General features: G+C 40.7%; 1 protein-coding gene across 1 annotated transcript in view; it reads left to right on the forward strand.

Moving 5' to 3' along the window:
• The first annotated feature begins 1,320 nt into the window (after positions 1-1,320).
• Positions 1,321-26,249, forward strand: part of eftud2 (elongation factor Tu GTP binding domain containing 2) — a 29,819-nt gene continuing 4,890 nt past the window's right edge. The window contains exons 1-26 of the mRNA XM_034089534.2: positions 1,321-1,467; positions 2,402-2,517; positions 2,619-2,781; positions 2,948-3,026; positions 3,458-3,533; positions 3,755-3,820; positions 3,921-3,956; positions 4,095-4,185; positions 4,274-4,356; positions 4,464-4,630; positions 4,916-5,040; positions 5,144-5,207; positions 5,948-6,038; positions 6,156-6,291; positions 6,493-6,620; positions 11,710-11,903; positions 11,990-12,101; positions 12,178-12,318; positions 15,803-15,904; positions 16,009-16,091; positions 16,342-16,428; positions 20,577-20,703; positions 21,741-21,828; positions 22,128-22,246; positions 22,550-22,644; positions 22,775-22,928. Coding sequence (XP_033945425.1) covers positions 2,413-2,517; positions 2,619-2,781; positions 2,948-3,026; positions 3,458-3,533; positions 3,755-3,820; positions 3,921-3,956; positions 4,095-4,185; positions 4,274-4,356; positions 4,464-4,630; positions 4,916-5,040; positions 5,144-5,207; positions 5,948-6,038; positions 6,156-6,291; positions 6,493-6,620; positions 11,710-11,903; positions 11,990-12,101; positions 12,178-12,318; positions 15,803-15,904; positions 16,009-16,091; positions 16,342-16,428; positions 20,577-20,703; positions 21,741-21,828; positions 22,128-22,246; positions 22,550-22,644; positions 22,775-22,928 — 2,712 coding nt within the window. The 5' untranslated portion in view covers positions 1,321-1,467; positions 2,402-2,412. The remainder of the gene's footprint in view (positions 1,468-2,401; positions 2,518-2,618; positions 2,782-2,947; positions 3,027-3,457; positions 3,534-3,754; positions 3,821-3,920; positions 3,957-4,094; positions 4,186-4,273; positions 4,357-4,463; positions 4,631-4,915; positions 5,041-5,143; positions 5,208-5,947; positions 6,039-6,155; positions 6,292-6,492; positions 6,621-11,709; positions 11,904-11,989; positions 12,102-12,177; positions 12,319-15,802; positions 15,905-16,008; positions 16,092-16,341; positions 16,429-20,576; positions 20,704-21,740; positions 21,829-22,127; positions 22,247-22,549; positions 22,645-22,774; positions 22,929-26,249) is intronic.

The raw sequence follows: 26,249 nt of genomic DNA on the forward strand, positions 1-26,249 counted from the left end.
TTCCGTCCAATGTGAAATGCTGTGGTGTTTTCTGAAATGCTGTGGTGTTTTGTGAAATGCTGTGGTTTTGTGAAATGCTGTGTGTTTTGTGAAATGCTGTGGTGTTTTGTGAAATGCTGTGGTGTTTTGTGAAATGCTGTAGTGTTTTGTGAAATGCTGTGGTGTTTTCTGAAATGCTGTGGTGTCTTGCACTTCAGGGCCACCGTAGAATGCAGAGTCTGGGAGGTGATTTTTTCCGGTCTTATGCGCCCTTCCCCCAGAACCACACCTGCCAGTCACACAGACGACTATACATGTTGATGTTCTGATCGTCTTTGAATTTGATCTCTATTTTGAAAGCTTTTTCTTTTTAAATAAATGTTAAATACATCACAAAAACATACATGTTCAGTGTGTATTCTTCGTATATTTACTGCAGTTTTTCATGTATAGTAGTCTGATACATTGTTTACACTTTACAGTTTGAAAGGGTGTTAAATAATATTTGGTGATGATTCATGTTTTTTTTGTTAATGTAAGAGCATTTAAAACAGGACCGGTCAAATTTGACCGGGAACACCAAAGTAAGGGGGAGGGGGAAACGAACACAACAGGAGGGTTAACTGTCCTTATGTGTCCAATGTAACATAGGGTCACGTGTTTAAGCAGCAGTGACTTGGGTAACTCATGACACTGGTATGCACTCTTTTGTAATATTATTTACAGTTTTGATGCAGTAGTTTAACCGGCAGGTAGCATGATTGCTGCACAGGAAGCCGGTTAACTGTGTGCTCTTTATCTTAAAGGTGTTGCATATGGGGGGGGGGGGGACCCTTATCAAAAGAGTATAATTTGTATAAGGGGGGACCCTTTTCAAAAAACTATTTTTTTATATAAGGGAGGACCCGGCATTAGCAAAATAAAACATTTTTATAATAGGGTTGACCCTTATCAAAGAATGTACATTTTACATAAGGGGGGACCGACCCTTATCAAAAAAGTTTAAACAAACTAAACTGTAGTTGTGCACCGTAACCACTGGAGGGCGCTAGATGCTACACATTGTAAACACGTCAAGGCAGACATTATAGCATGCTACCACTTCCGGAGAAGGAATTCAAAATAAAACTTTTACATTTGACAAAAGTGTTGAATTGACCTGTGTTACGATTTGATAAGGGTCTTGAGTTCCAGCAATTGTATCGTACTATGGGCGTTTTAGTAAGGCAAATAAAGTTGGAATTGTGCTTTAAAGACTCGATTCAGTTCACTTTCCAGCGTCTAAAATCTCCACCAATGGCGGCGGTAGTGAATCATCCGTTGAACACTCACAGCCTGGCACCCTCAGATCAACAGAAGAAGAAAACCGGAAGTGGTGTCTCGTACGCATGGCGCTATTTAGGAAATTATTCATCTTCTGAAATACAGACCCAACTTTTAAATCATTTTGAAAATATTATTTGCTGACTGCATTATAAGAGAATATAGGTAAGTCGATTTTGTCACACACAAGTTCTAAATTAGCCCTGTAAGCTAACGTTAGCTAAACAACGACGTAACTGAAACGTCGTTAGTCATTCATTTCTTTACTTGTTAGCGGGCTAGCAGGCTAGTCTAGCAGGCTAGTTTTGTTGGCTTATAACAACATATACGTGAGAAGACCAACAGTTTATAGGGGTCGACATTTTTTCTTACCTGCAGCTAATGTTTGTAGGAGTTTTTGTCGACGAAAAGCATCTAAACGATTGAAAATATACCTAAATGTTGGTAGTGCATGCTGTGCTAGGTGCAAAGTTAGCATTTGCGTTCGTGGTAACTTACCTAACGTTACTAGCTGTTATCATTGGTTCTACAGAACAATCAAACGGTTAATTAAACACTTCTATGAATCTCATAATACAATAGAATGTGTTGATCTAAACACAATTAATGGTAAATAATCCCAGTTGCATCCATTAGTATCCGCTCTCAACTACCTTCTACCTGGAGAAAGGTAGAAAGACCATAATGAATTAAGTAAATGTATGTTTATTTTACGTCTGAAATGTTGTAGCAATGTCTTTTCGTATTGGGTTGATTTTTTTGAAACATGTATTTATGTTTTATCAGATGCAAAAACAAATGTTCAAATGATTTTCCTGCTTATTTGAGAATGTAATATTTCCAATATGGTCCTAAGAAGTTAGAAGACAAAGAGAACACATTGTGGTATTGTATTACAAGACATTTACCACAACAACTGAACAAAACCATTGCTGAAATTTTAAAACACATCACCAACATTTGAAGAAAGTCCACATAAAAAAATAGTAACATCAGTGCACATTTAATTTTAAAAACATGTTATCCTGATTTCATTCATTTTTGACCTTGACAATAATACAAAAAAATCACAAAAATGCTGACATGACCCCTCTTTCAGTTCTCTAAAAGATGGAGGCTGATCTGTATGATGAGTTTGGAAACTACATCGGTCCAGAGCTGGACTCTGACGATGATGAAGATGATCTAAACGCAGAGGACAGAGATGTTGATGAGGTACACTTTAAAGCCACTGTTAACATTTATGACTAGTTAGTACTCTGGTATCTTTATCCAGTTTGTCCTCCTCTGTCATGGTAATAACTTTCTTTGTCCAGGCTGATGAAGATGATGATGATGAGCCCGCTGATGCTGATGAAGATGTCCCGGGTATGGAGGTGGTCCTGCATGAAGACAAGAAGTACTATCCTACGGCAGAGGAGGTTTATGGGCCCGAAGTGGAAACCATTGTCCAAGAGGAAGACACACAGCCTCTCACAGGTTAGATACAAAGTGCAGTGATGTTTGTTTTTGCTTTATTTACAATAATGTGCATAGTTTTTAGTTCATTAACATGCTTTCACAAATGTATAATGGTTGTGGATGGCAGTAAATCATATGATGTCAAAGTAAGCACGCAAGTAATTTTGATTTCTCTCCACTCCAGAGCCCATCATCAAGCCTGTGAAGAACAAGCGGTTCACCCTGACAGAGCAGGAGTTACCTGCCACTGTTTATGATATGGAGTAAGTCACCTATTCCTGAATATGTACATGATGTCCTGATACAGCAGGACTCTACTTGATAGTGCTGTAAATCATTTTTTATATATTTCTATATATTACATTCAAATATTCGATTTGAGATTTTATGGTTTACACTTTAATGAGTCGTTATTGTGTGTTTCCCTTTGTTTATGGCAAGGGGGAGAACAAACAGACTTTTGAATGCAAACAAAATGTTTGTCTTTGAAAGGCTAAATAATAGTAATTGAAGAGTGAAGCAGAATATTTTGTTAGATAAAAACAAACCTGTGAACCTTTGAGATGATTACTTTTATCTTTTTATTTGATATATCTTTTTAAATACCTGATGTGTATTTCCCAGTACATATCTTCTATTTACATCTGTTCATTGTGTCTTTCAAGTTGTGATAATAAAACCCTTCTCTTGGCAGATTCCTTGCTGATCTGATGGACGGTCCTGAGCTAATTCGTAACGTGACCCTGTGTGGTCACCTTCACCACGGCAAGGTTAGAGTCTGACTTCTTGCTGCTTCTTGATCAGTATCTCCTTCTAACCTTTACACAGGGTTCAGGCATTCTCTAAGGCATTTTGCTGAAGAGGATGTGTTCTTTAAATGACACATTTAGATGATAGGAGTGTTTGATAGCATATGCTAATATCATGGCTGCACTTTAAACTGATCTGTCACTCATAGAAATGTAATGTTGTTTTTTTAAATGATTTTCAGACCTGTTTTGTGGACTGCCTGATTGAACAAACCCACCCAGAAATCAGGAAGAGAGATGATGTGGATGTGAGTGTCGACTCTAATCTTATAACATCACATCATTGTTATATTTCACTTACATTTTGCATACGACAGCAGAAACTAACATGACTCTTGTTCTTTTCAGCTTCGATACACAGACATCCTCTTTACAGAACAGGAGGTGAGTTTTTTTTTATTATTGTGGCATAATTATCATATCCTAAAGTACATTGGCTTACCACAATATAGGATAGCAAAGGACTGTAAACAACAAGCGAATTTGACCCCCAAACGTCTTGATTTCATGTTTTTTTCATAGAGAGGAGTTGGTATCAAGAGCACCCCGGTCACAATGGTCCTGCCAGACTCCAGAGGCAAATCCTATCTTTTCAACATCATGGATACACCAGGTATTGGGCACAGAAGACTGCTTTGTTTACTGAATATGTGTTTGGTACAGCAGTGCACGTGATCTTACACCTTCTGTCTCTCCTAAAGGCCACGTAAACTTCTCTGATGAAGTCACGTCTAGCATTCGCCTCTCAGACGGTGTTGTCCTCTTCATAGACGCAGCGGAAGGAGTGAGTCACTTATTTTCACTTTTTAGATTATCAAAGTCAAGGTGTTTCTCTGCACATTAGTCATTTTTCTTCAACCCTCCATATAACTTGTGTGTATCTCTGCCCAGGTGATGCTGAACACAGAGCGCCTGATCAAACATGCAGTTCAGGAGCGTATGGCCATCACCATCTGCATCAACAAGGTGGACCGGCTCATTGGAGAGCTGAAGTTGCCTCCAACAGATGCTTATTATAAACTTCGCCACATTGTGGACGAGGTCAATGGTTTGCTCAGGTAATGCTTGAAACTCATAATGTCAGGTGTGCATGAGAGGCTTCATATGGTTTGCGTTGGAGGGAAGCAGTTATTTGTATTTATATTAAAACAGTTCAGTCTACAAAGACTAATAAATGTATAACATCCTCTCTTTAAATAGGCTGACCAATTCTGCTTTAACATGACCACTGATTATTTTATTATCAAAGTGATTGCCAATGATCTCAGTTGTTTAATAGTTTTTTGACTAACACTTTCAGTTCTAAATCAGACACTTCGTGGTTGTTTACTCTTCCTTTACAGCACATACTCCACAGATGAGAACTTGGTGGTGTCTCCTCTGCTGGGAAATGTGTGCTTCGCCAGCTCTATGTACAGTGTCTGTTTCACTCTGGGGTCCTTTGCAAAGATCTACTCTGACACCTATGGTAAGACTCTTTGCCACATGATCTCTTAAACTAGCACATCTTTTCTCACTTCATGCTTAATAAAGTTAGTGAGGTCAACTAACTCCTCTCTTTGTGTTTGCAGGTGACATCAACTACAATGAGTTTGCCAAGAGGCTTTGGGGAGACATTTATTTTAACCCCAAAACGTAAGTACCTAATTGGTAATTCAATACAAAGCTAATCCTAAATGTTAAGCCAATCATTAGCCGCTTTCACACCAAGTACTTTCCCGTACTTAGTGCCCCCATGGAACTAAGTACAGATCGCGTTCACACCTGAATAAGTTCCCTGAGGGAAGATTACGCAAATAAGCCGCTGACGTCACTTCGTCTTCTTCTGCTTTGAGTTTACTGGCAGGCCGCAACCCACTTCACGGCGTACACTGCCACCCGAAGTTCCCGGCCGGAAGTCCCCGGAGTTGGGGACTGGCTTCAGTGGAAGCTGCTGGGAGTCCCAGCTGCTTCTACTGAAGCCTTCCAAATAAATCGCCAGAACGCCGATGCACTCCACCGCTCCCATGTTTTTTTTTTTGTGTTGCCATAAGTTATTCTCTCTCCGTTGGTGCGCGGGGCTAATGCTAATAATGCTAATGCCAGCAAATACAATGGCGGCTTCACAACACTTTTCCGAGTTTTACGGGGCGTGGTTTGCAATTCGCCCAGCCAATAGAAATTGGTACTTTTTTCTCCCCAGGATAGTACCACCTCTCTAGCAGGCACTACAAATGGGGGTAAAACTTCCCGGCACTAAGTACTCTTTTTGGTGTCAACGCAAAATAAGGGGTACTAACGGAACTGTACGGAAAAAGTACTCCGGTGTGAACGCGCCTCTTGTCTCTCAACACATATGATCATGGTTCCTGACATCTTCTCTCTTTGTTGTTCAGTCGCAAGTTTTCAAAGAAAGCTCCCAACAGTAACTCTCAGCGCAGCTTTGTGGAATTTGTCCTTGAGCCTCTCTACAAGATCCTCTCACAGGTTGGACACGTCTATGATACGTTTTGTGTAACCCTGCAACATGGCAAGCTCAGTACATTCAGGCCCCATCAGGCTCTAGCTCAGTGTGTAATCCTCACCCAAATCCTCTGTGTGTAGGTGGTCGGGGATGTGGACACATCTCTCCCCAGAGTTCTGGATGAGCTGGGGATCCACCTGACTAAAGAGGAGCTGAAGCTGAACATCAGACCCTTACTGAGGCTGGTCTGTAACCGCTTCTTTGGAGAGTTCACTGGTAAGGCCTAGTTTCTATCGATATTTTAAGTGTCTTGTATTTGTATCATTTGTTATCGAGTATGAGGAAACTATTCTGCACCAACTTTCAGAGGCACTGTATTACTCTTGCTGCTTAACTCAATGTTATTTAAATCTGAAGACGAATGGTCATGCCTTTGATAAACACCATGTAAAGTGGAGCACAAATCTGTTCTTGCAGGCTTTGTGGACATGTGTGTACAGCACATCCCCTCTCCACAGGAGGGGGCCAAGAACAAGATAGAGCACACGTACACTGGAGGCATGGAAACGGACCTGGGGGAGGCCATGACAGAGTGCGACCCTGATGTGAGTATAATGGAAGCAGAGCACAAGTCTTCCGTTTGAGAAACAGACACCAGGGCTCGAGCTTAAGGACGTCCCGTTATCCCGGGGCCGAAAAAAAATAGTGTCGGGGAGGATAAAAAATAATTTTGGTACGAATTTGGGACGAGAGTTAAAATAAAAATATCCTGCTAACTCTACTACAAACGGCGATGAAAATGAAACCGACTGCACGTTTTGTGTAGCACACAGTTATTAAACCTCCTTGTCAACATAAACACACACGCACAAAACATTTAGCAACCCGCAAAATACACACACATGTAGCTACTGCTGTGCCGCTGGCTGTCAGCCAGCCGCCCAGCTGGCTGTGCCCGCAAATTCCTGGTCCGCAAATTCGCGGGTCTCGCTCTCTATGGTTTAGCCAGATTAATATAATATGGCTCTGAGTCTAGCAGGGTTCGTACGGTCATTGAAAACCTGGAAAAGTCATGGAAATTCAAAATGCAAATTCCAGGCCCTGGAAAAGTTATGGAAAACAATATTTTTCCCAAAGTTTTGGAAAAGTCATGGAAATGTAACTAAAGTTGCATCAAATATAATTTACATTTTATCTAATCGCCGAAATAATCTGCGGTCGCAAGCTGTTATGTGCCATCATGTCGCGCATGGTGTTATTTTTTTATATATGAAGCGCAAACTGTGTGCTCGAGTCTTCCTGCCTGTCGGGCCGGTTGAACTCTGCTGCTCCGGTATGAGGGTCAGCTACATTATCTACGGTGCGTTCGTTAACTGTGCGGAGTCACTGTGGCACAGACTGAGCCGCTGGTGAACAGCTGTTAGAACGGGCCGTTCAGGTGTTCAGAGCAGAGCGGCAGAGCGTGATGTGAACTGAAAAGTTTTTCTGTCGCAATATCATTTAAGGAATCGTTGAGCTAGCTAGCTAGCATACATTGTCACTATCTGCTAACGTTAGCTTTAGCCTTCGTTTTCTAATAGTTTTTTTCATAGGCTATAAACAGAGGTGGTATAAGTATAGATATTGTGCTAGAGTAAAAGTAGAAGTACACCTATCTTGTACTTTAGTAGAAGTACTCAGATCTTGTACTTAATAAAAGTAGAAGTACTCAGATCTTGTATTTGAGTAAAAGTAGAAGTACTCAGATCTTGTACTTAATAAAAGTAGAAGTACTCAGATCTTGTACTTGAGTAAAAGTACCAGAGGAATACTCTATCACAGTAAAAGTTGTTTAGAGTCGGTGAGGTCCTGATAATTTATTCCGGTAAATTACTCTGACCTACTAATTGACCGGACCGAAGTTATTGAGTCTATGTAAGTTTACTGCTTGGCTCAGATCTCACCTCTATTAACTCCCCGAAGAACCAGGTTCAATTAACTACTGTTTCAATTCAGACAACTCTTTCTAATCTGTTTAAGCGATCCCGAAGGATTTTAATATCAGTAAATGAGGTGTGTTCCTACCTATGTGTGTGGCAGGGTGCAGTCTTACCTTTGAAGCAGGAGAGGAGAGCACAGATTTTCTTTTAGTTGTCCCAGTCCAAAAGGTGAGATCAGTTTATTTGAGGAAAAATGGGTCCAAACTAATACAGGGTTTTTACCTTTTAACACATTATAATCATACGAAACATATCATGCTGGGGTTATATTTTTATCTAAAACCTTAATTCATATGTCTCCCATTTAACTAGAATTATTAGTCCTAAGGTCCTGTACGTAATAATCACGCATTCCAGGTAGATCTACCTAAAAGTATTAGTCCTAAAGTCCTGTACGTAATAATCACGCATTCCAGGTAGGTCTAACTAGAGTTATTAGTCCTAAGGTCCTGTACGTAATAATTACGCATTCCAGGTAGGTCAAACTAGAGTTATTAGTCCTAAGGTCCTGTACGTAATAATTACGCATTCCAGGCAGGTCTAACTAAAAGTATTAGTCCTAAAGTCCTGAACGTAATAATTACGCATTCCAGGCAAGGTCTAACTAGCATAATTAAATCTAAGATCCCATCAAATCATTCCACTCAGCAAACACATCTCCCATCAAATCATTCCACTCAGCATCCAAAGAAATCCACTCAGCATTTCAACCAAAAAATTCAAGAGATATTTACCAAGTTTGAGAGAACCTTACCGAGAGCTATTAACCCAGCTGTGAGGGCCAGAGCCTACCGGGAGAGAGTATACCAGGGGTTTCCCCCTCTCTCTCGCACTCTCTCAAAAAACCAGTCTCTTTATGCTCAAAAAACCAGATGGAAACCCCAAAAAAACACATCCTCTATTCCAAACCAATATCTTCTATTGGCTATGACATAAGACACACCTTCCCATATTTGTGTAAAAAAAAGGACATGACCCGACATATTTTATGGCTATGACATAACCACCTTTTTGAGGCCTCAATGTGTTTCTCCTTAAGTCAGGAGCCCCCCTCCTTGCTGTGAGAGGAGAGAGAAGAACCTGCCCTACTCTCTTATCAGAGAGTAAGGCATAAATCATTTACAGTATAGGTCTTACACTCAACTTAACAAACCACTGGTGTTTTGTTTATGCTGTAAATATAGAAAAACCTAAAATATGAAGCATTTTCATTGTGGGTTATACAATATATATATATATATATAATTGATTATATTTGATTATAACTAACTTTCGTTTTAAGTATTCAACATACTATGAAGCTCTCAACACCCTCTTTTTAAAACGCAAAGTTATCAAACAGCAACAACTAAAATTGTAAGCATACATACATATTCAAAAACCATCAAGAAGCATTCTCATTATGGGTTCATACAAGAATATGATTGATCATATATGATTTATAATTAACTTTCGTTTTAAGTATTCACTTCATACTATGAAGCTCTCAACAAAGTCCTGCATTCAAAATGTTCCTTAAGTAAAAGTAGAAAAGTATTATCATCAAAATATAGTGAAAGTAGCGACAGTAAAAGTAGTCACTGTGCAGATTGGTCCATTTCAGAATAATATATATGATGTGTTTTATAAAGATTGATCATAAAGTGTTCTCAAAGCTGGTGAAGGTGCAGCTAGTCTGAAGTACTTTGTAGACTGCAGGGTAGCTGGTGGATTTACTCCAGGTGGAACTAAAGTCTGATTCAACACTTGGTTAGATTTCACATCACTCATCCACATCTGTGAAGTAACTAAAGGTATTAAATACATGTAGTGGAGTAAAAGTACACCATTTACATCTGAATTGTAGTGGAGTAGAAGTACAAAATAGCTGACATTGAAATACTTCATTAAGTTAGTCTCTCACAATTGTACCCACGTATAGTACTTGTTGAGTTTATGAACTTAGTTACTTAACACCAGTGGCTATAAAGATAGAAAGACTAAGCCTTGCACAGAGGCATGAAAATACATTTTCAAAATGCTCAACAGTGCTGGCAAAACTATAAACTGATTGCTACACAATTAAAATAAATGCTTTTATATATTTCTATTAGATGTGACTCTTTAACGTTTCTGTTATTATTAACACTGCTGCTTTAGTTGTTTAGTCTGACTGCTAAAATCCTGTTATTCCTCATTTTAAAGCCGATATTCCGTGGGGTCGGGGGCTCGGGTCCTTGTCACCTTTTCCATACCTGATGACTTTGCCTCCCTGACTACAGTTGCTTTAGCGTGTAGAAGCTAATAAGCCTACTATTTGATTTGTTTTAGATAGGCACGACATGTTTCATATGCAGAGACCTTATGTTCCTGTTCCATGTTAAAATAAACCATTTTCAGTGGTCATTTTTTTTTGGTCATTGAAAATTAGGTAAAGGTCATTGAGAAGTCATGGGAAGTCATGGAAAATCATTGGTGAAAAAGTGTATGAACCCTGGTCTAGCTATGTACTGAGTGTGTGTATTTCGCGGGTTGAGTGATGTACAATGGCATCCCGTGGAGGAATTCTGAAATGTTTTACCATTACATCACAAAAACGCACAGCAGAACCAGACCCTGGAGCACCGGCCTCTTTATTTACTTACTCCTCTTCATCCCTTATGAGTAATAAGGCTGAGATGAGAACCCTCCATCGTATTTAGTCCTTAGCAATATGCTGCACCTCTCCCCATGTAGGGATGGGTACCGAGCCCCGGTGTTAAACGGGCCCCGGGCCGGAATTATTAAAGATAGTGGTAACGTTAAGCTCCGACGTTATCAGACTTTTTATCGGTACAGGAGACATTTAAAAAATATATGTCATATGTATTATTGCTACATACACATTATATCGCAGTTTTAGTTTCACCAACTCCGTTTCTAATATGCAATAAGACTACAACATGCGTCTATGATGTATTTTCGAGCTTTCCAATCCAGACGAGATCTCTCTCTCCCGTCTGTGTGCGAGGGGGCGGGGCAGTTTGTAAAGGTCTCCTGACTGTGTTACAGACTGTCATCCTGGTTAGTGGTTACTCTGGGTTCTGTCTTCAGGACACAGTGTTGGATTTTTTTGTTAATTGGATGGGACTTGATTGGATTCAATATTAGAGTAATTTTCTCGTTTGTGTGTTTGTTTAAATATATTTGGCCTTTGTTTATGTGATTGAATGATTTACTCAAATAAAAAGGTTGATGAATTATCATCTAATGATTTGTATGATGTTTTATTTATGTGAAAGGTCACTTTGAATTATTTTAACTAATGATAATGTAGAAAAAAAAAAAAAAAAATCGGGACGGTCCACATTAATTTCGGGACGGCTTGGATTGTATTTCGGGACGGTTCCAGGAGGATGGGGGGAAAAGTTAGTCGAGAGCCCTGCAGACACACCACTTAACTGCAAATAGCAGCAATCTGTTTCTATTTGCAGTCAATAGTATTCCAGCTGCTCTTATAGATTTAGGCAATGAGTTGTTTTAATTGGCGTTGAAATATACAAGCTGTTAAATAACTAAATAAAGGACAATGCCAGAGATCGATCACCAGTTTCCAAGCTTCATTAAAAGGCCTACTTCCCTTCGTCCAATTCCTTTTGTATTTTTAGGAAGCAACTTTAGATTCCTGTGGTAAGACTTTCCTTTTGTGTCTCTCTCTTGTTTGTTTTCCTGCTCACCTCATGCCTGTTGCCCTCAGGGTCCTTTGATGTGCCACACCACTAAGATGTACAGCACAGAGGATGGGGTCCAATTCCACGCGTTTGGCAGAGTGCTGAGTGGGACCATTCATTCAGGGCAGCCCGTCAAGGTTTTAGGAGAGAACTACACCCTGGAAGACGAGGAGGATTCCCAGGTCTGCACTGTGGGTCGTCTCTGGATTTCAGTTGCCAGGTACGCTCTAGGACTGTTTTTTTTTTATGTCTGTAGAGTAATAAATCAATGTTTGTTTGAATTAAATCTGCTATCCACATTATTAGATACCAAATTGAAGTGAACCGAGTGCCTGCAGGAAACTGGGTTCTCATCGAAGGTTGTGACCAGCCAATCGTCAAGACCGCCACCATCACAGAGCCCAGAGGGAATGAAGAGGTAAGACTTAAGAAATACATTCCAAAAATATCCTTTTGAGGAACAGCATATTTGACTTTTCCACTTTCGTTGACAGGCTCAGATTTTCAGATCCCTGAAGTTCAACACGGCATCGGTTATAAAGATCGCAGTGGAGCCGGTCAACCCATCAGAGCTGCCCAAGATGTTAGACGGACTGAGGAAGGTCAACAAGAGCTACCCGTCGCTCACCACAAAGGTATGTCACAGCACACTGTACCCCCAAGAACATTGCGGCCCTCAGCAAATTCAAACAGTATAATGAAATATGGCCCACAAATTAAATATCTGTTATTGTACTTCTTACATATATATGTTATAACACAGTATTCATGTGTTAAGCCCAAGAGGACCCTAATCCAGGTCCGGCGGGTAGTTTTTTCACGAAACTGTGCCTCAGGGCTTCTTAATATTTAAAAACCTATTAATTTGTCATACTCACTTAACGGTTAGAAACTCAGCTAACTGAAGATATGAACCATTTTTACCGAAACAAAGCACAAGTCTCACAAGAAGCGTCGAAATGAGCCCTGAGCAAAAAATGCTAACGCACTTGGCACAGAGCTCAAGGTAAAAATACCATTATTACTTATCGTAACTGCACATACAAGATATCCGATTAAAGCTGAGATTCCACAGATTCTATAGGTATTGGTATCATCACTGAGCATTCAGAACTCGCGACAGGGGAAGCAAACACAGACATCACAACACGTAGCTTCACAGAGCATTCACGGTAGATCGTCTCACCTTAGCTGTTATTCTGATCAAAAGTCGTGTTCAATGGCATTAAAACGATAAAAACGCTGCTGAAGGTTAATCCAATGTGTCTGTGACTATGAACAAATTATTGATAATCCACCATTCCATTTTTATGTCAAAAACGGAGATTTCATATTAGCTGCTAATGATAGCCACCAGAGTGTATCGCAGCTTCCGGTTCCGGGGCATTCTGGCTGTGCATCACTCATTCACCAATGGGTAATGTTTAGATGGATTTTAGGAACTTCCCCTCTATTCTATTGGCTGTAACGGTTAAAAAGAGATTTCAATCATCAAAACAAGCGAGCAAGGGGGGGCCAGAGATATGGAAAATGCACCCAAATGACCCCAGAAGTTTTTTTTTTTTTCTAAATCTCTCTTAAAAGGTCAAATTTCACTTGTTTTGCATCAATCTTGATACAGGGTACTTATTATATGTTATAGTTTGGATTCCTAAAGCTTTTAGTCTACTATCCCATCATTCAAGGGTGGTTTTCACTATAAAACAAGAACGCCCTCACCACCGCTAAGTCCTCCTACTACTCCAACCTCATCAGTTCTGGAAAAGGTAACACGAGAAACCTCTTCTCAACCGTCAGACACCTACTTCAACCTCCCACAACCCTCCCCACAGACATCTCATCTGATGACTGCAATGACTTTCGGAATTTCTTCAATAGCAAAATCAACACCATCCACCTGCAACTGGCTGCATCAAGCACCTCCAAAGACAACCCACAGTGGCTGAGCTCCACCAGCCAATCTCCACCCTGTCCAGTTTTTCGGCAGCTACTGAGTTCTCCATCACTGAGCTCATCCGTAAATCCAAACCTACTACCTGTCAGCTTGACCCACTCCCCACTGCCCTCGTTAAAGCCTGTGTGCCCTCTACTTGCCCCTTTATCACAAGAATCATTAACTCGTCCCTCACAACTGGAACTGTACCGCCAAACCTCAAAACTGCTGCAACACTAACACTCAAAAAACCTGGAGCCGACCGAGATGATCTGAACAACTACAGGCCCATCTCTAACCTCTCCTTCATCTCAAAAATCCTTGAAAGAGTGGTTGCTGACCAACTTCAACAACACCTGGACAAAAACAACCTTCATGAACCCTTCCAATCGGGTTTCCGCTCAAAGCACAGCACCGAAACAGCGCTGGTAAAAATCACCAACGACCTCCTCCGTGCAGCTGACTCTGGACTGCTCACCATCCTAATCCTCCTTGACCTCACAGCTGCCTTTGACACCATCTCACACGCACTGCTTATCAAACGTTTGACAACATTGGGATCACTGGTACTGCACTCTCATGGTTTTCATCCTACCTCACAGACAGAAAACAATATGTCCATCTCAGCACCCACCGGTCAAGCTGCTCCACTGTCTCACATGGTGTTCCTCAGGGGTCAGTATTGGGTCCACTCCTGTTTATTATCCACCTACTCACCCTTGGCACTATCCTCCGTCATCATAATGTCCATTTCCACTGTTACGCCGACGATACCCAGGTCTACATTTCCAGCAAACCCAACACTGCCCTCCCCCCAACCTCTCTCACCAACTGCCTCCAGGACATCAGGAGCTGGATGAGCAGGAACTTCCTAAAACTCAACGGCAGCAAAACCGAAGCCCTGCTGGTTGGCACCAAAACCACCCTCTCCAAAACCTCATCCTCCCCAAACCTCATCCTCCCTGCCTCCAACCTCATCATTGATGGCTACTCCATCCCCTTCTCTGGCCAAGTTAAGAGCCTTGGTGTCATCCTGGACAGCTCCCTCTCATTTTCACCTCACATAAATAACATCACCCGGACTGCCTTCTTCCACATACGCAACATCTCCAGACTCCGCCCATCCCTTTCTCAATCAAACACTGAAGTCCTGGTCAATGCATTTGTCACATCCCGCATCGACTACTGTAACGCCATCCTCTCAGGCATTCCCACCAAGCTCATCAATAAACTACAAATCATACAGAACTCTGCAGCCCGGATCATCACCGGCACCAAGGCCTCAGAACACATCACCCCTATCCTCATCCAACTCCACTGGCTCCCCGTTCAATCCCGTATCAACATCAAAAACCTACTGCTCACTTACAAATCCCTACATAACATAATTGAATTTGTTTTTACTGTGTTCAATCTGAATTTACTTTAAAATAAAAACATCTATATTGATTCTGACACTTCTACATCCAACTCACAGATGTAACCTTGCTTTGAGAAAAAAGATTATTAATTTACGCCTTTTTAGAAGCGAAGATATGGTCATTTGTTCTGGGAATGTCATTTTCGAGCCTGAGACCTGAAAAACTGGCTCAAGGCTTAACAGGTTAATAAGCCCAATTTTCAAATAAATGCAGTCAATTCAAGTTGAAAACATTTTCTAACAAATCTTAGTTGATAAGAAAAAAGCCCAATAACACATTTACATAACAACCTTGAAATATACCCTTCATATTTCCTCTTATGAGCAATCTGATCCTCCTGTTTTAAGGAATGAGCTGCTAACACAATACTTGAAACCCTACGGAGAGCTGTGTGTTCTCTTTCATCAATATCAACCATCATTTACCTACATTTGATTGATTTTTCAATGTTATAACTTATGAGGCAATAGTGAGTGGCCCAGCCCTTCGTATATTTTTCTGTATGTGGCCCTCTGTGAAAAGAGTTTGGACACCTCTGCTGTAGGCTAAAAAGCTTTAAACATCCAAGTGGTAACTGAGATTACATTTTATAAGGTTGATATGGTTAAATGGCTAGCCAGCAGTAGCCTCCTAAAATTGCTTTCTGTATTTAAAACACACAATTATGGCTCCTGAAGGAGGAAAAACTGATCTCTGTGTGTTGTGCATCGTCAAAGTTGCTGAGATGATTGTTGACCATTATGAGTGAATGTCTTTGTCTTTCAGGTGGAGGAGTCCGGAGAGCACGTTATCTTGGGGACAGGAGAGCTCTACCTGGACTGTGTCATGCACGACCTACGCAAGATGTACTCTGAGATCGACATTAAAGTAATTCTTCTCACTGCTCACAAGACACAGCTGTAACTCAAACTGATTACACAGGAGTGGAGTCTTTGCTTTGTGTATGTCATTATGTTCCTCTTTATCCACAGGTTGCTGACCCTGTTGTGACTTTCTGCGAAACGGTTGTTGAAACGTCATCACTCAAGTGCTTCGCTGAAACGCCGAACAAAAAGTGCGTACAAATTATGATTTTAGATGTTATCCCCACCTATAACGACATTTATAAGAAAGCTTAGTTTGCTATATTATCAAAACAAACTCACAGCTCTGTAATAACATGCTCTTAAGTTTTAGGAATGTTGAATGTTTTATTTGTATTGGGGAGTTTGTGCACTGTTAGAAGTGATTGTCATAGTAAGTCCTTGCCTTTGGCCGAGTTTCTCCCGAATGAGTGACTGACAGTCGTGTGATGTGATTGACAGGAATAAGATCACCATGATTGCTGAGCCCTTGGAGAAGGGGCTGGCTGAGGACATCGAGAACGAAGTGGTGCAGATCACGTGGAACAGGTAAGATGTAGATGATATCGCCATCATGCGTTCACGTATTGGACTATAAGAGATTTCATAATTATTGAAATAATGTAATGTGCCTTTCATGTTTGACATGTCTGTAGATTTCCCCCGGTCTGATATGAAAGAAGCCTTATTAATTTCTCCATATATGGGAGCCATTAATTTTCATTATTCCCTCCGTGAGCAGGGAGAAATGAGCCGGCATGTAGGCACGATGATTGGTTCTTAAATTAAACGTTGTCATTAAGGAAGTTCAAAAGATAGTGAAAATCCCAGGGCTAAAATACACCTTTTTTAAAAGCAGTTATTGGATTTGTCTGTTTTTTTTGTTTTTTGGTTAGGATTTCAATTTTCAACATCTCGTCATGCATTGACCAAGATATGAATACTATCAACTGTTTTTGTTGTTGTTGTAAATGGAGGTTTTAACCAGGGCTCAAGCTTAAGGACGAATTTGGGACGAGAGTTAAAATAAAAATACCCTGCTAACTCTACTACAAACGGCGATGAAAATGAAAACGACTGCACGTTTTGTGTAGCACACAGTTATTAAACCTCCTTGTCAACATAAACACACACGCACAAAACATTTAGAAATTGCGCGAAATACACACACGTAGCTACAGCCAGCGGCACAGCTGGCTGTGCCCGCAAATTCGTGGGTCTAGCTATGTACTGAGTGTGTGTATTTCGCGGGTTGAGTGATGTACAATGGCATCCCGTGGAGGAATTCTGAAATGTACACAGCAGAACCAGACCCTGGAGCTCTCTTTATTTACTTACTCCTCTTCATCCCCTATGGGTAATAAGGCTGAGATGAGAACTCTCCATCGTATTTAGTCCTTAGCAATATGCTGCACCTCTCCCCATGTAGGGATGGGTACCGAGCCCCGGTATTAAACGGGCCCCGGGCCGGAATTATTAAAGACAGTGGTAACGTTAAGCTCCGACGTTATCAGACTTTTTATCGGTACTGGAGACATTTAAAAAATATGTCATATGTATTATTGCTACATACACATTATATCGCAGTTTTAGTTTCACCAACTCCGTTTCTAATATGCAATAAGACTACAACATGCGTCTATGATGTATTTTCGAGCTTTCCAATCCAGACGAGATCTCTCTCTCCCGTCTGTGTGCGAGGGGGCGGGGCAGTTTGTAAAGGTCTCCTGACTGTGTTACAGACTGTCATCCTGGTTAGTGGTTACTCTGGGTTCTGTCTTCAGGACACAGTGTTGGATTTTTTTGTTAATTGGATGGGACTTGATTGGATTCAATATTAGAGTAATTTTCTCGTTTGTGTGTTTGTTTAAATATATTTGGCCTTTGTTTATGTGATTGAATGATTTACTCAAATAAAATGGTTGATGAATTATCATCTAATGATTTGTATGATGTTTTATTTATGTGAAAGGTCACTTTGAATGATTTTTAACTAATGATAATATTTTAAATTCGGGACGGTCCACATTAATTTCGGGACGGTTCCGGGAGGATGGGGAAAAAAGTTAGTCGAGAGCCCTGGTTTTAACCATGTGCTGCATGTAATAGGTGTGTTTTAAATCAGTCTGGTGTGCTTTTGATAATTTTTATTAAGTTAAGAGTCTAATTTTCCTTTAGAAGATTCTGAAAACTGTCAGAACTGCTAAACAACCTCAAAGTAATTTTGTATTTCTGTTTCACCATGTCAGCGGGAAAGGGCCTTTTAAAAAACTGAGAAATATTAGAATAGTGTACATTGCTGATGCATCATTTTATTTTAAAATGATATTAGATGTACAGTAGAGCATTTCTGTATTTGATACTGAAGCAAAGTCAGGCTTCTGTACATTGTGACCAGTGTATGCTCATTAAAAATCCTATATTCGTATATTGACCCGTTCACTTACAGTAAATTGAAGTGTGTGTGTGTGTGTGTGTGTGTGTGTGTGTGTGTGTGTGTGTGTGTGTGTGTGTGTGTGTGTGTGTGTGTGTGTGTGTGTGTGTGTGTGTGTGTGTGTGTGTGTGTGTGTGTGTGTGTGTGTGTGTGTGTGTGTGTGTGTGTGTGTGTGTGTGTGTGTGTGTGTGTGTGTGTGTGTGTCAGTCTCATCTGGACCGGGCAGAGCCAGAGTGTAGTAGTGTTGCACGGTGTACCGATACTTGAAAGGTACCGCGATACCCTGCCGTTAAAAACGGTACGATTCCTCCGTTTCTTTAGTATCGGTACTTTAAGAATGACGGGGAAAAGTACTCCTGTGAAAAAGCGCCGTTTTAATAAGAGCCGTGTGTGTTCAGCGCTCTGCTTCCACTCCCTGCACTGCAGCCGTGCCTGCAGTCCCGCTCCTCTCAAGCACGCTCTAAGTCCCTCCCCTCTCTCTCGTGCACGCGGCCACGCGCTAGCTGCCAGTGAGAAAACAAGAAGCATGGCCGCTGCGCCTCGGCTTGTTGACAAAAAAGACGCCAGAAGTCTGTGAACGGGCCGTTCAGGTGTTCAGAGCAGAGCTCCCTGTCGGAGCAGCAGAGCGTGATGTGCACTGAAAAGTGTTTCTGTCGCAATATTATCGTTGAGCAAACGTAACTAGCAAACTAGCATCACTATCTGCTAACGTTAGCTTTAGCCTTCGTTTTCTATTCGTTTTTTTCATAGGCTATAAACGGAGGTGGTATAAGTATATATCTTGTACTTGAGTAAAAGTAGAAGTACCCAGGTCTTGTACTTGAGTTAAAGTAGAAGTACCAGAATGTAGGAACAATCCTGCAATCAAAATGTTCCTCAAATAAAAGTACAAAAGTATTATCATCAAAATATAGTTAAAGTAGTGACAGTAAAAGTAGAAGTACTCAGGTCTTGTACTAGAAGCACCAGAGTGTAGGAATACTCTGTTACAGTAAAAGTACTGCATTCAAAATGTTCCTCAAGTAAAAGTATTAAAGTAGCGACAGTAAAAGTAGTCATGGTGCAGATTGGTCCATTTCAGAATAATATATATGATATGTTTATAATGATTGATCATGAAAGTGTTCTCAAAGCTGGTGAAGGTGCAGCTAGTCTGAATGACTTTGTAGACTGCAGGGTAGCTGATGAAGGTGCAGCTAGTCTGAAGTACTTTGTAGACTGCAGGGTAGCTGGTGGAGGTGCAGCTAGTCTGAAGTACTTTGTAGACTGCAGGGTAGCTGGTGGAGGTGCAGCTAGTCTGAAGTACTTTGTAGACTGCAGGGTAGCTGGTGAAGGTGCAGCTAGTTTGAAGTACTTTGTAGACTGCAGGGTAGCTGGTGGAGGTGCAGCTAGTTTGAAGTACTTTGGAGACTGCAGGGTAGCTGGTGGATTTACTCCAGGTGGAACTAAAGTCTGATTCAACACTTGATTAGATTTCACATCATTCATCTGTGAAGTAACTAAAGGGATTAAATACATGTAGTGGAGGAAAGTACACCATGTACCTCTGAACTGTAGTGGAGTAGAAGTACACCATGTACCTCTGAACTGTTGTGCAGTAGAAGTACACCATTATTTCTGAACTGTAGTGGATTAGAAGTACAAAGTAGCAAAAGAAACATTGAAATACTTAAATAAAGTACAAGTATCTCAAAATTGTACCCAAGTAGTACTTGAGTTTATGAACTTAGTTACTTTACACCAGTGGCTATACAGATAGAAAGACTAAGCCTTGCACAGAGGCATGAAAATACATTTTCAAAATGCTCAACAGTGCTGCCAGAATTATAAACTGACTGCTACACAATTAAAATAAATGCTTTTATATATATTTATATTAGATGTGACTCTTTGGCGTTTCTGTTATTATTAACCTGCTGCTTTAGTTGTTCTGATTGCTAAAATCATCTGTTATTCCTAATTTTAAAGCCGATATTCCGTGTTTCCCTTTTTTTAAGAAAAGTATCGAAAAAGAATCGGAATCGCAATTCTTGACTTGGTATCGGTATCGAAACCAAAATGTTGGTATCGTGACAACACTAGAGTGTAGTATCAATGCCAAAGAAGTGACACACTTCACACACCATTAAACTGAACCTTCGCTCTACTCGTCCTCTTCCATTAACCCTCTTTGCCCCCCCGATCAACCAATCTCCTTAATGTTCCCGCTGACACGACATGCACACCTCCTTTAACCACGGGTGCTTCTATTTCCTCATGACAGGAAGAAGCTGGGAGAGTTTTTCCAGACAAAGTACGACTGGGATCTGCTGGCTGCCCGGTCCATCTGGGCCTTCGGACCGGACACCACAGGACCAAACATCCTGGTAGACGACACGCTGCCCTCCGAGGTGAGTTTTGTTGATTCACAGCTAGAGCTTTTTGTCTATGCTAGTTTTCTATATAACTATTGGTTAATTTGGTGAACAATACCCAATCACCTCTGTATAGTGCTTAATCTACATGTTAAGCGCCACATAGAGCTGTAACTGTATTTTCATTTAAGATTTTAACATAACGACGAAGAACATCCCAGAGTCAGAGGTGACATCATGAAATGACGTGATATATTGTACTGATCCTCACACAAGAGATGCTTGATCAAGCAACCGTTTGTCAGTTTTGCTTTGTTGCTGATTAATTTAATCAGGTTGAGTTATCGGTTTTTAATCAAGACAAACAATCATCAGATAAATGATTACAAAAACTGATATGATGCAAACACTAAATTAGGCCATGGTGGTCCTGTCAAACCATGTGCACATCAATCACAAAACACTGAGATTTGAGATGCCGAAAGAGAATAAATCCATCCCTGAATGACAACAAAAGTCATTTTAGAATATTGACCAAAAAAAGTACACTTTATTTACACTACATTTATATACAATTGTAAATCAGGATTACGAACAAGGAAAATTAGATGGATTTGTTGGTTGTGGTTTGTAAACACAACAGTCAGACATCTGAACGACTGGGAAAGCCAAAACCAGAGAATCTGGGCTTGCTTTCCCCCTCTGGGGAGCCGGGGGGGGGGGGCATGTCTGACTGTTGTGTTGACAAACCACAACCGAATGGGCCTTATTTGCTTGGCGTTTCGCCTCTTAAGGTTGAGTTCTTTCAGCGCTGTGTCCAGCATTTCTGTAGCTTTCTCTTGCGTGCCTGTTTACGATCTATGGCACCATGGTGTTTTATTTCTATACATGTGTACACCCAGAAAAATGAAATCAAAAGAGAAACTAAAGGCCGAGGATATGTTCTCTGCAGACACGGTCTAAACTCCTTTTTATTGAGAATTATTCTTCACATTGAGCCTTTTTATTAGCACATATCCCGTCAGAGCATGACTGATTTTGCACCTTGTTATGATGTCTTTCCGCCCATGTAGGTGGACAAGGCGCTGCTCGGCTCAGTGAAGGACAGCATCGTTCAGGGCTTCCAGTGGGGCACCAGGGAGGGGCCTCTGTGTGATGAGCGTGAGTTATTTCCCCCCCTGAAACATGTTGGTTTAAGGAATAAACATTTGTTCTCATATCTCACATTTGTTGTTTTTACATTGTTTTACATTGCCAATTGTGTTTGTTGACTTGTGAAGCCCTCAAGACGAATAGGATTTGTCATTTTGGGCTATATAAATAAACTTGAATTGAATTGAAATATGACATTAATACTCTAATTAAACCTTCCCTAGAATATCTACCATTGTGCAGAAGGAAAATGTATTTGTCCTCATCAGAGTTATGTTACTATAACTCAGTCTTTCTGCTGCCCTCAGCCATCAGGAATGTCAAGTTTAAGATCCTGGACGCGGTCATTGCTCAGGAGCCTCTCCACAGAGGAGGAGGCCAGGTCATCCCCACAGCCAGGAGAGTGGTGTACTCCGCTTTCCTCATGGTGAGATCATGCTGCTGAGCCAATTCTTCTCCTCATCTGCCATTATCTCCTCCAGACTTCATTTTCATCTTCACTTCCTCTAATGTTCCATTACCTTGATTACGATTCAGGTTTTGCTGACGTACGTTCTTTTTAATTGTAGTGCGATACCGTTCCAATATAATATTGGCGTCTTTCCTCCTCCTTTGGCTCTTTCACTGCTTATCTTATGATAAATTCATGGGTCAGCAGTACATGGTTATACTGTCCAGTTTCTCCAGGCTTTTGTCCTCCCTCTAATGCACGGTCTCCCTTGTGTCGCAGGCCACTCCAAGGTTGATGGAGCCGTATTACTTTGTGGAGGTTCAGGCTCCTGCTGATTGTGTATCTGCTGTTTACACAGTGCTTGCTAGGAGAAGGTTTGTATACTTCCTTTATCCTTTAAACCAACCAAGGCAGAAGTGTTACCCTCTGACAATATTTCTGGAAATTGAAATACAGAAAATGTTGTTTTTTATTAAATGTGGTTCTGTATGTGTCATTTAACAGAGGTCATGTGACCCAGGACGCACCTATTCCAGGCTCTCCTCTCTACACCATTAAGGCTTTCATCCCGGCCATCGACTCCTTTGGCTTTGAGACCGACCTCCGCACACATACACAGGGACAGGCCTTTGCGCTGTCCGTCTTCCACCACTGGCAGGTAACACAGCCCTCCTAATATTAGCCATGTTTACGTCCAAATCACCAGGGTCAAAGAATCGGCAAAACATAATGTGTTATTATTGCCGCTACCTTTCCATCCACCACTGTTAGTATTCAAAATAGGCATGTTGTTTTAACAGCTGTTGGTGCTAATTCTCCTGCCCCGCGGGAAATCGCAACATCTGCAAGAAACAGCGTCTGAGGGCTTCTTAACATTTAAAAACCTATTAATGTGTCATAACCACTTAATGGGAAGAAACTCAGCTATCAGACAATATTAACCATTTTTAGAAAAACGAAACATAAGGGTAATAACAAAGGCTCTGAATTAGCCCTGAGCGAAAAAATGCTAACACACTTAGCACAGAACTCACGTTAAAATACCCTTATTACTTCTCGTATCTGCACAAACAAGATATCGATTAGCAAGCTGAGATTCCACAGATTCCAGACATATAAGTATCATCACTGAGCGATCAGAACTCTCGGCGAAACGACAACAAACAACAAAAGAAATTAGCTTTACGCAGCCAAAACGGCTAAAAACGTCTTACCTTTGTTGTTTTCTGATCAAAAGTTGTCTTCAATGGCATTAAAACGAGAAAAAAAATGCTGAAGGTTAAGCCATAGGTTAATCCAATGTGTCTGAAATTATTACTGATAATCCATCATTCCATTTTTATGTCAATAACGGAGATTTAATATTAGCTGCTACGATAGCTACTAGAGTGTATGACAGCTTCCGGTTCCGGGGCATTCTGGCTACGCATCACTCATTCACCAATGGGTAATGTTTAGATGGATTTTTAGGAACTTCCCTTCGATTCTATTGGCTCGAACGGTTCAAAAGAGGTGTCAATCATCAAAATCGACCGACAGGGGCCAAAGATATGGAAAATGCACCCAAATGATCCCAGAAGTGTTTTTTTTCTTTTTAAATCTCTCTAAAAAGGTCAAATGTCACTTATTTTTACATCAATCTTGATACAGGGTACTTATTTTTTTGGATTCCTAAAGCTTTTAGTCTACTATCCCATCATTCAAGGGTGGTTTTCACTATAAGTAATGTTTCTTTTGGACTATGTTCAATCTGAATTTACTTTTAAAATAAAAAAATTCTATATTGATTCTGACTTTTCTACATCCAACTCACAGGTTTATCATTGCTTTGAGAAAAAAGATTATTAATGTACCCCTTTTTAGAAGGGAAGTTATTAGACCCTCCAGAAAAATTCAGGCAAAAATCCTTGATTATGCGATTAAACATGCAGGGTTTTTAGGTGATTTTATGCGGTGAAATTGCGGGAAGTTGCGAAATATGCTAAAAAAAAAATTGGGGAAATATTGGGCTGTCTTATTTATTTATTCTCTTTCACACACAACCTGCCACTAACGTTAAACCCCTTTACTATTCAACACATTCAATGTTTATTTATTGTAAAAGCAATTGGGCTATTTTAATCACACACACACACACACACACACACACACACACACACACACACACACACACACACACACTTCTCCGCCTCATTCTGTTTTAATTTACTTGTTCGTTATCTGACCAGCTTCAATCTTGGATGCTTCAATCACCTCGTTTCTTGTAGCCCTCGAAAGGGTTTTGGAGGTTGATGCCTCGGTGAACGTGAATCAACGGGGTGCAGAATAGTTTCCCCCGACTTTCGTGCAAGACATCAGGGTACTGCTTTGCCTGGTCTTTAGCAGAAGGTCTAAGTTATAGTCATTTGTTCTGGGAATGTCCTTTTCGAGCCTGAGGCCTGAAAAACAGGCTCGGGGCTCAACTGGTTAACCATATTTACATTTGAATTTCCCCGGGCGCTGTACAATAGCTGCCCACTGCTCCTACTACTAGACTCCTGGTACTAGGATGGGTTAAATGCAGAGGCCAAATGTCACTGTGTGCCGTGTGCTCTGCATGTGTGACCATTTAAAGAGGGTTTCATCCCTCCAATTCTATTTATTAAGAGCTATTGTTTAGCTGACTGGGAAAAGATCCCTTCCTTCAGAGATTTCAATAGAAGTGACGGGAGGCGAAATCCACCGTCTTGAGAATAATATGAGGCTTAAAAAAAATCCCTATTAAACAAAAGAACATTTTCCTTTCTAGTCACATTTTTGTTGTAATTTCTCTCAGCAGGCAAACACTTTCCTGGGGGACATTACCACTCAAAAGACTTACTAAGAATAATAAACTCCACTCGGTTTGACTAACTGCTGAAGCCTCATATTAGCTTTTTAGCTCTACTTTGATATACATTATTACACCAAAGGAGACCTCAAAAGGAGATTCAAAAGTACGGAAGAGGATTAGGGCCACATGAAAGTTTTTAATTCTGAGGGAAAAAAAGTCAGAATTCTGAGATTAAAGTCAGAACAACATTTTTTTTCCTTCCCTAATCCTCTTCCGTACAAAAGAGACGTCTTTAAGGCCAGTTTGGAGAAAAGTATGATAACGGCACAAAGAAGTTTTAATTATTACACATTCTTGCGGGAGCTATGGTTTGAGACAGAACTGCTTGGCTCACGCAAAGTATCTTTTGAGGTGAACTACAAACCTTTCCACGGAAAGGGAAATCGACCCAAACATTTGTTAACACTTATGAATTGGCAACCAGTGATTCCATTTTACATTTACACACGCATACAGTAGGCAGTGCAAACCTCAAATTCATTCTCATGTCAGTGTGTTACTATATTAGTGCTAACACTCAGCTGCCTACATCATTACCATGACAACTAGTGGCAGAGGAAGTTACTCTAATGCATAAACCATAGAAATAGAGTAGGAGTAGAACTGTCACCTGTATCTATTCTCACATGCATGAATGCTGTTGACTTCCTCACATACATAAACCTGGATGCCTGAGCAGCAGAGGAACCAAACCTTGTGCACATGTCTGCCAGTCTTGCAAAATAGCTTTTGATGTGAAGTGCTGAATCATTAAGTTGTAGGTGCAATGTAGCTGTCTCTGTCCATCATGTCTGACACGTGTTTGTGTCTGCACTCTGGAGAGCTGTGTCAGTGAAATGAACTCCACTTGGGGAGGATTACTACTTTACAGCAAGCCATTCATCTGGAAGAAATAGAAGGTTTTCCTCAGTGCACATATGTAATGCTTTATTCCCTAGAGGAGAACCTTTAAGTGTTGACAAGTGACTGGACATGAATTATTTATTGACATGCTTGTCCAAACATTATATGATCCGTTGGGAACATACATAATTCATTAAAACAATCGTTGACATTTTTGAGACTATGCAGAACCACAGATTGGTTGTATTGCATGTTTTACAGAAA

Source organism: Pseudochaenichthys georgianus, chromosome 8, assembly GCF_902827115.2.
Source record: "Pseudochaenichthys georgianus chromosome 8, fPseGeo1.2, whole genome shotgun sequence".
Taxonomy (NCBI): Eukaryota; Metazoa; Chordata; class Actinopteri; order Perciformes; family Channichthyidae; genus Pseudochaenichthys; species Pseudochaenichthys georgianus.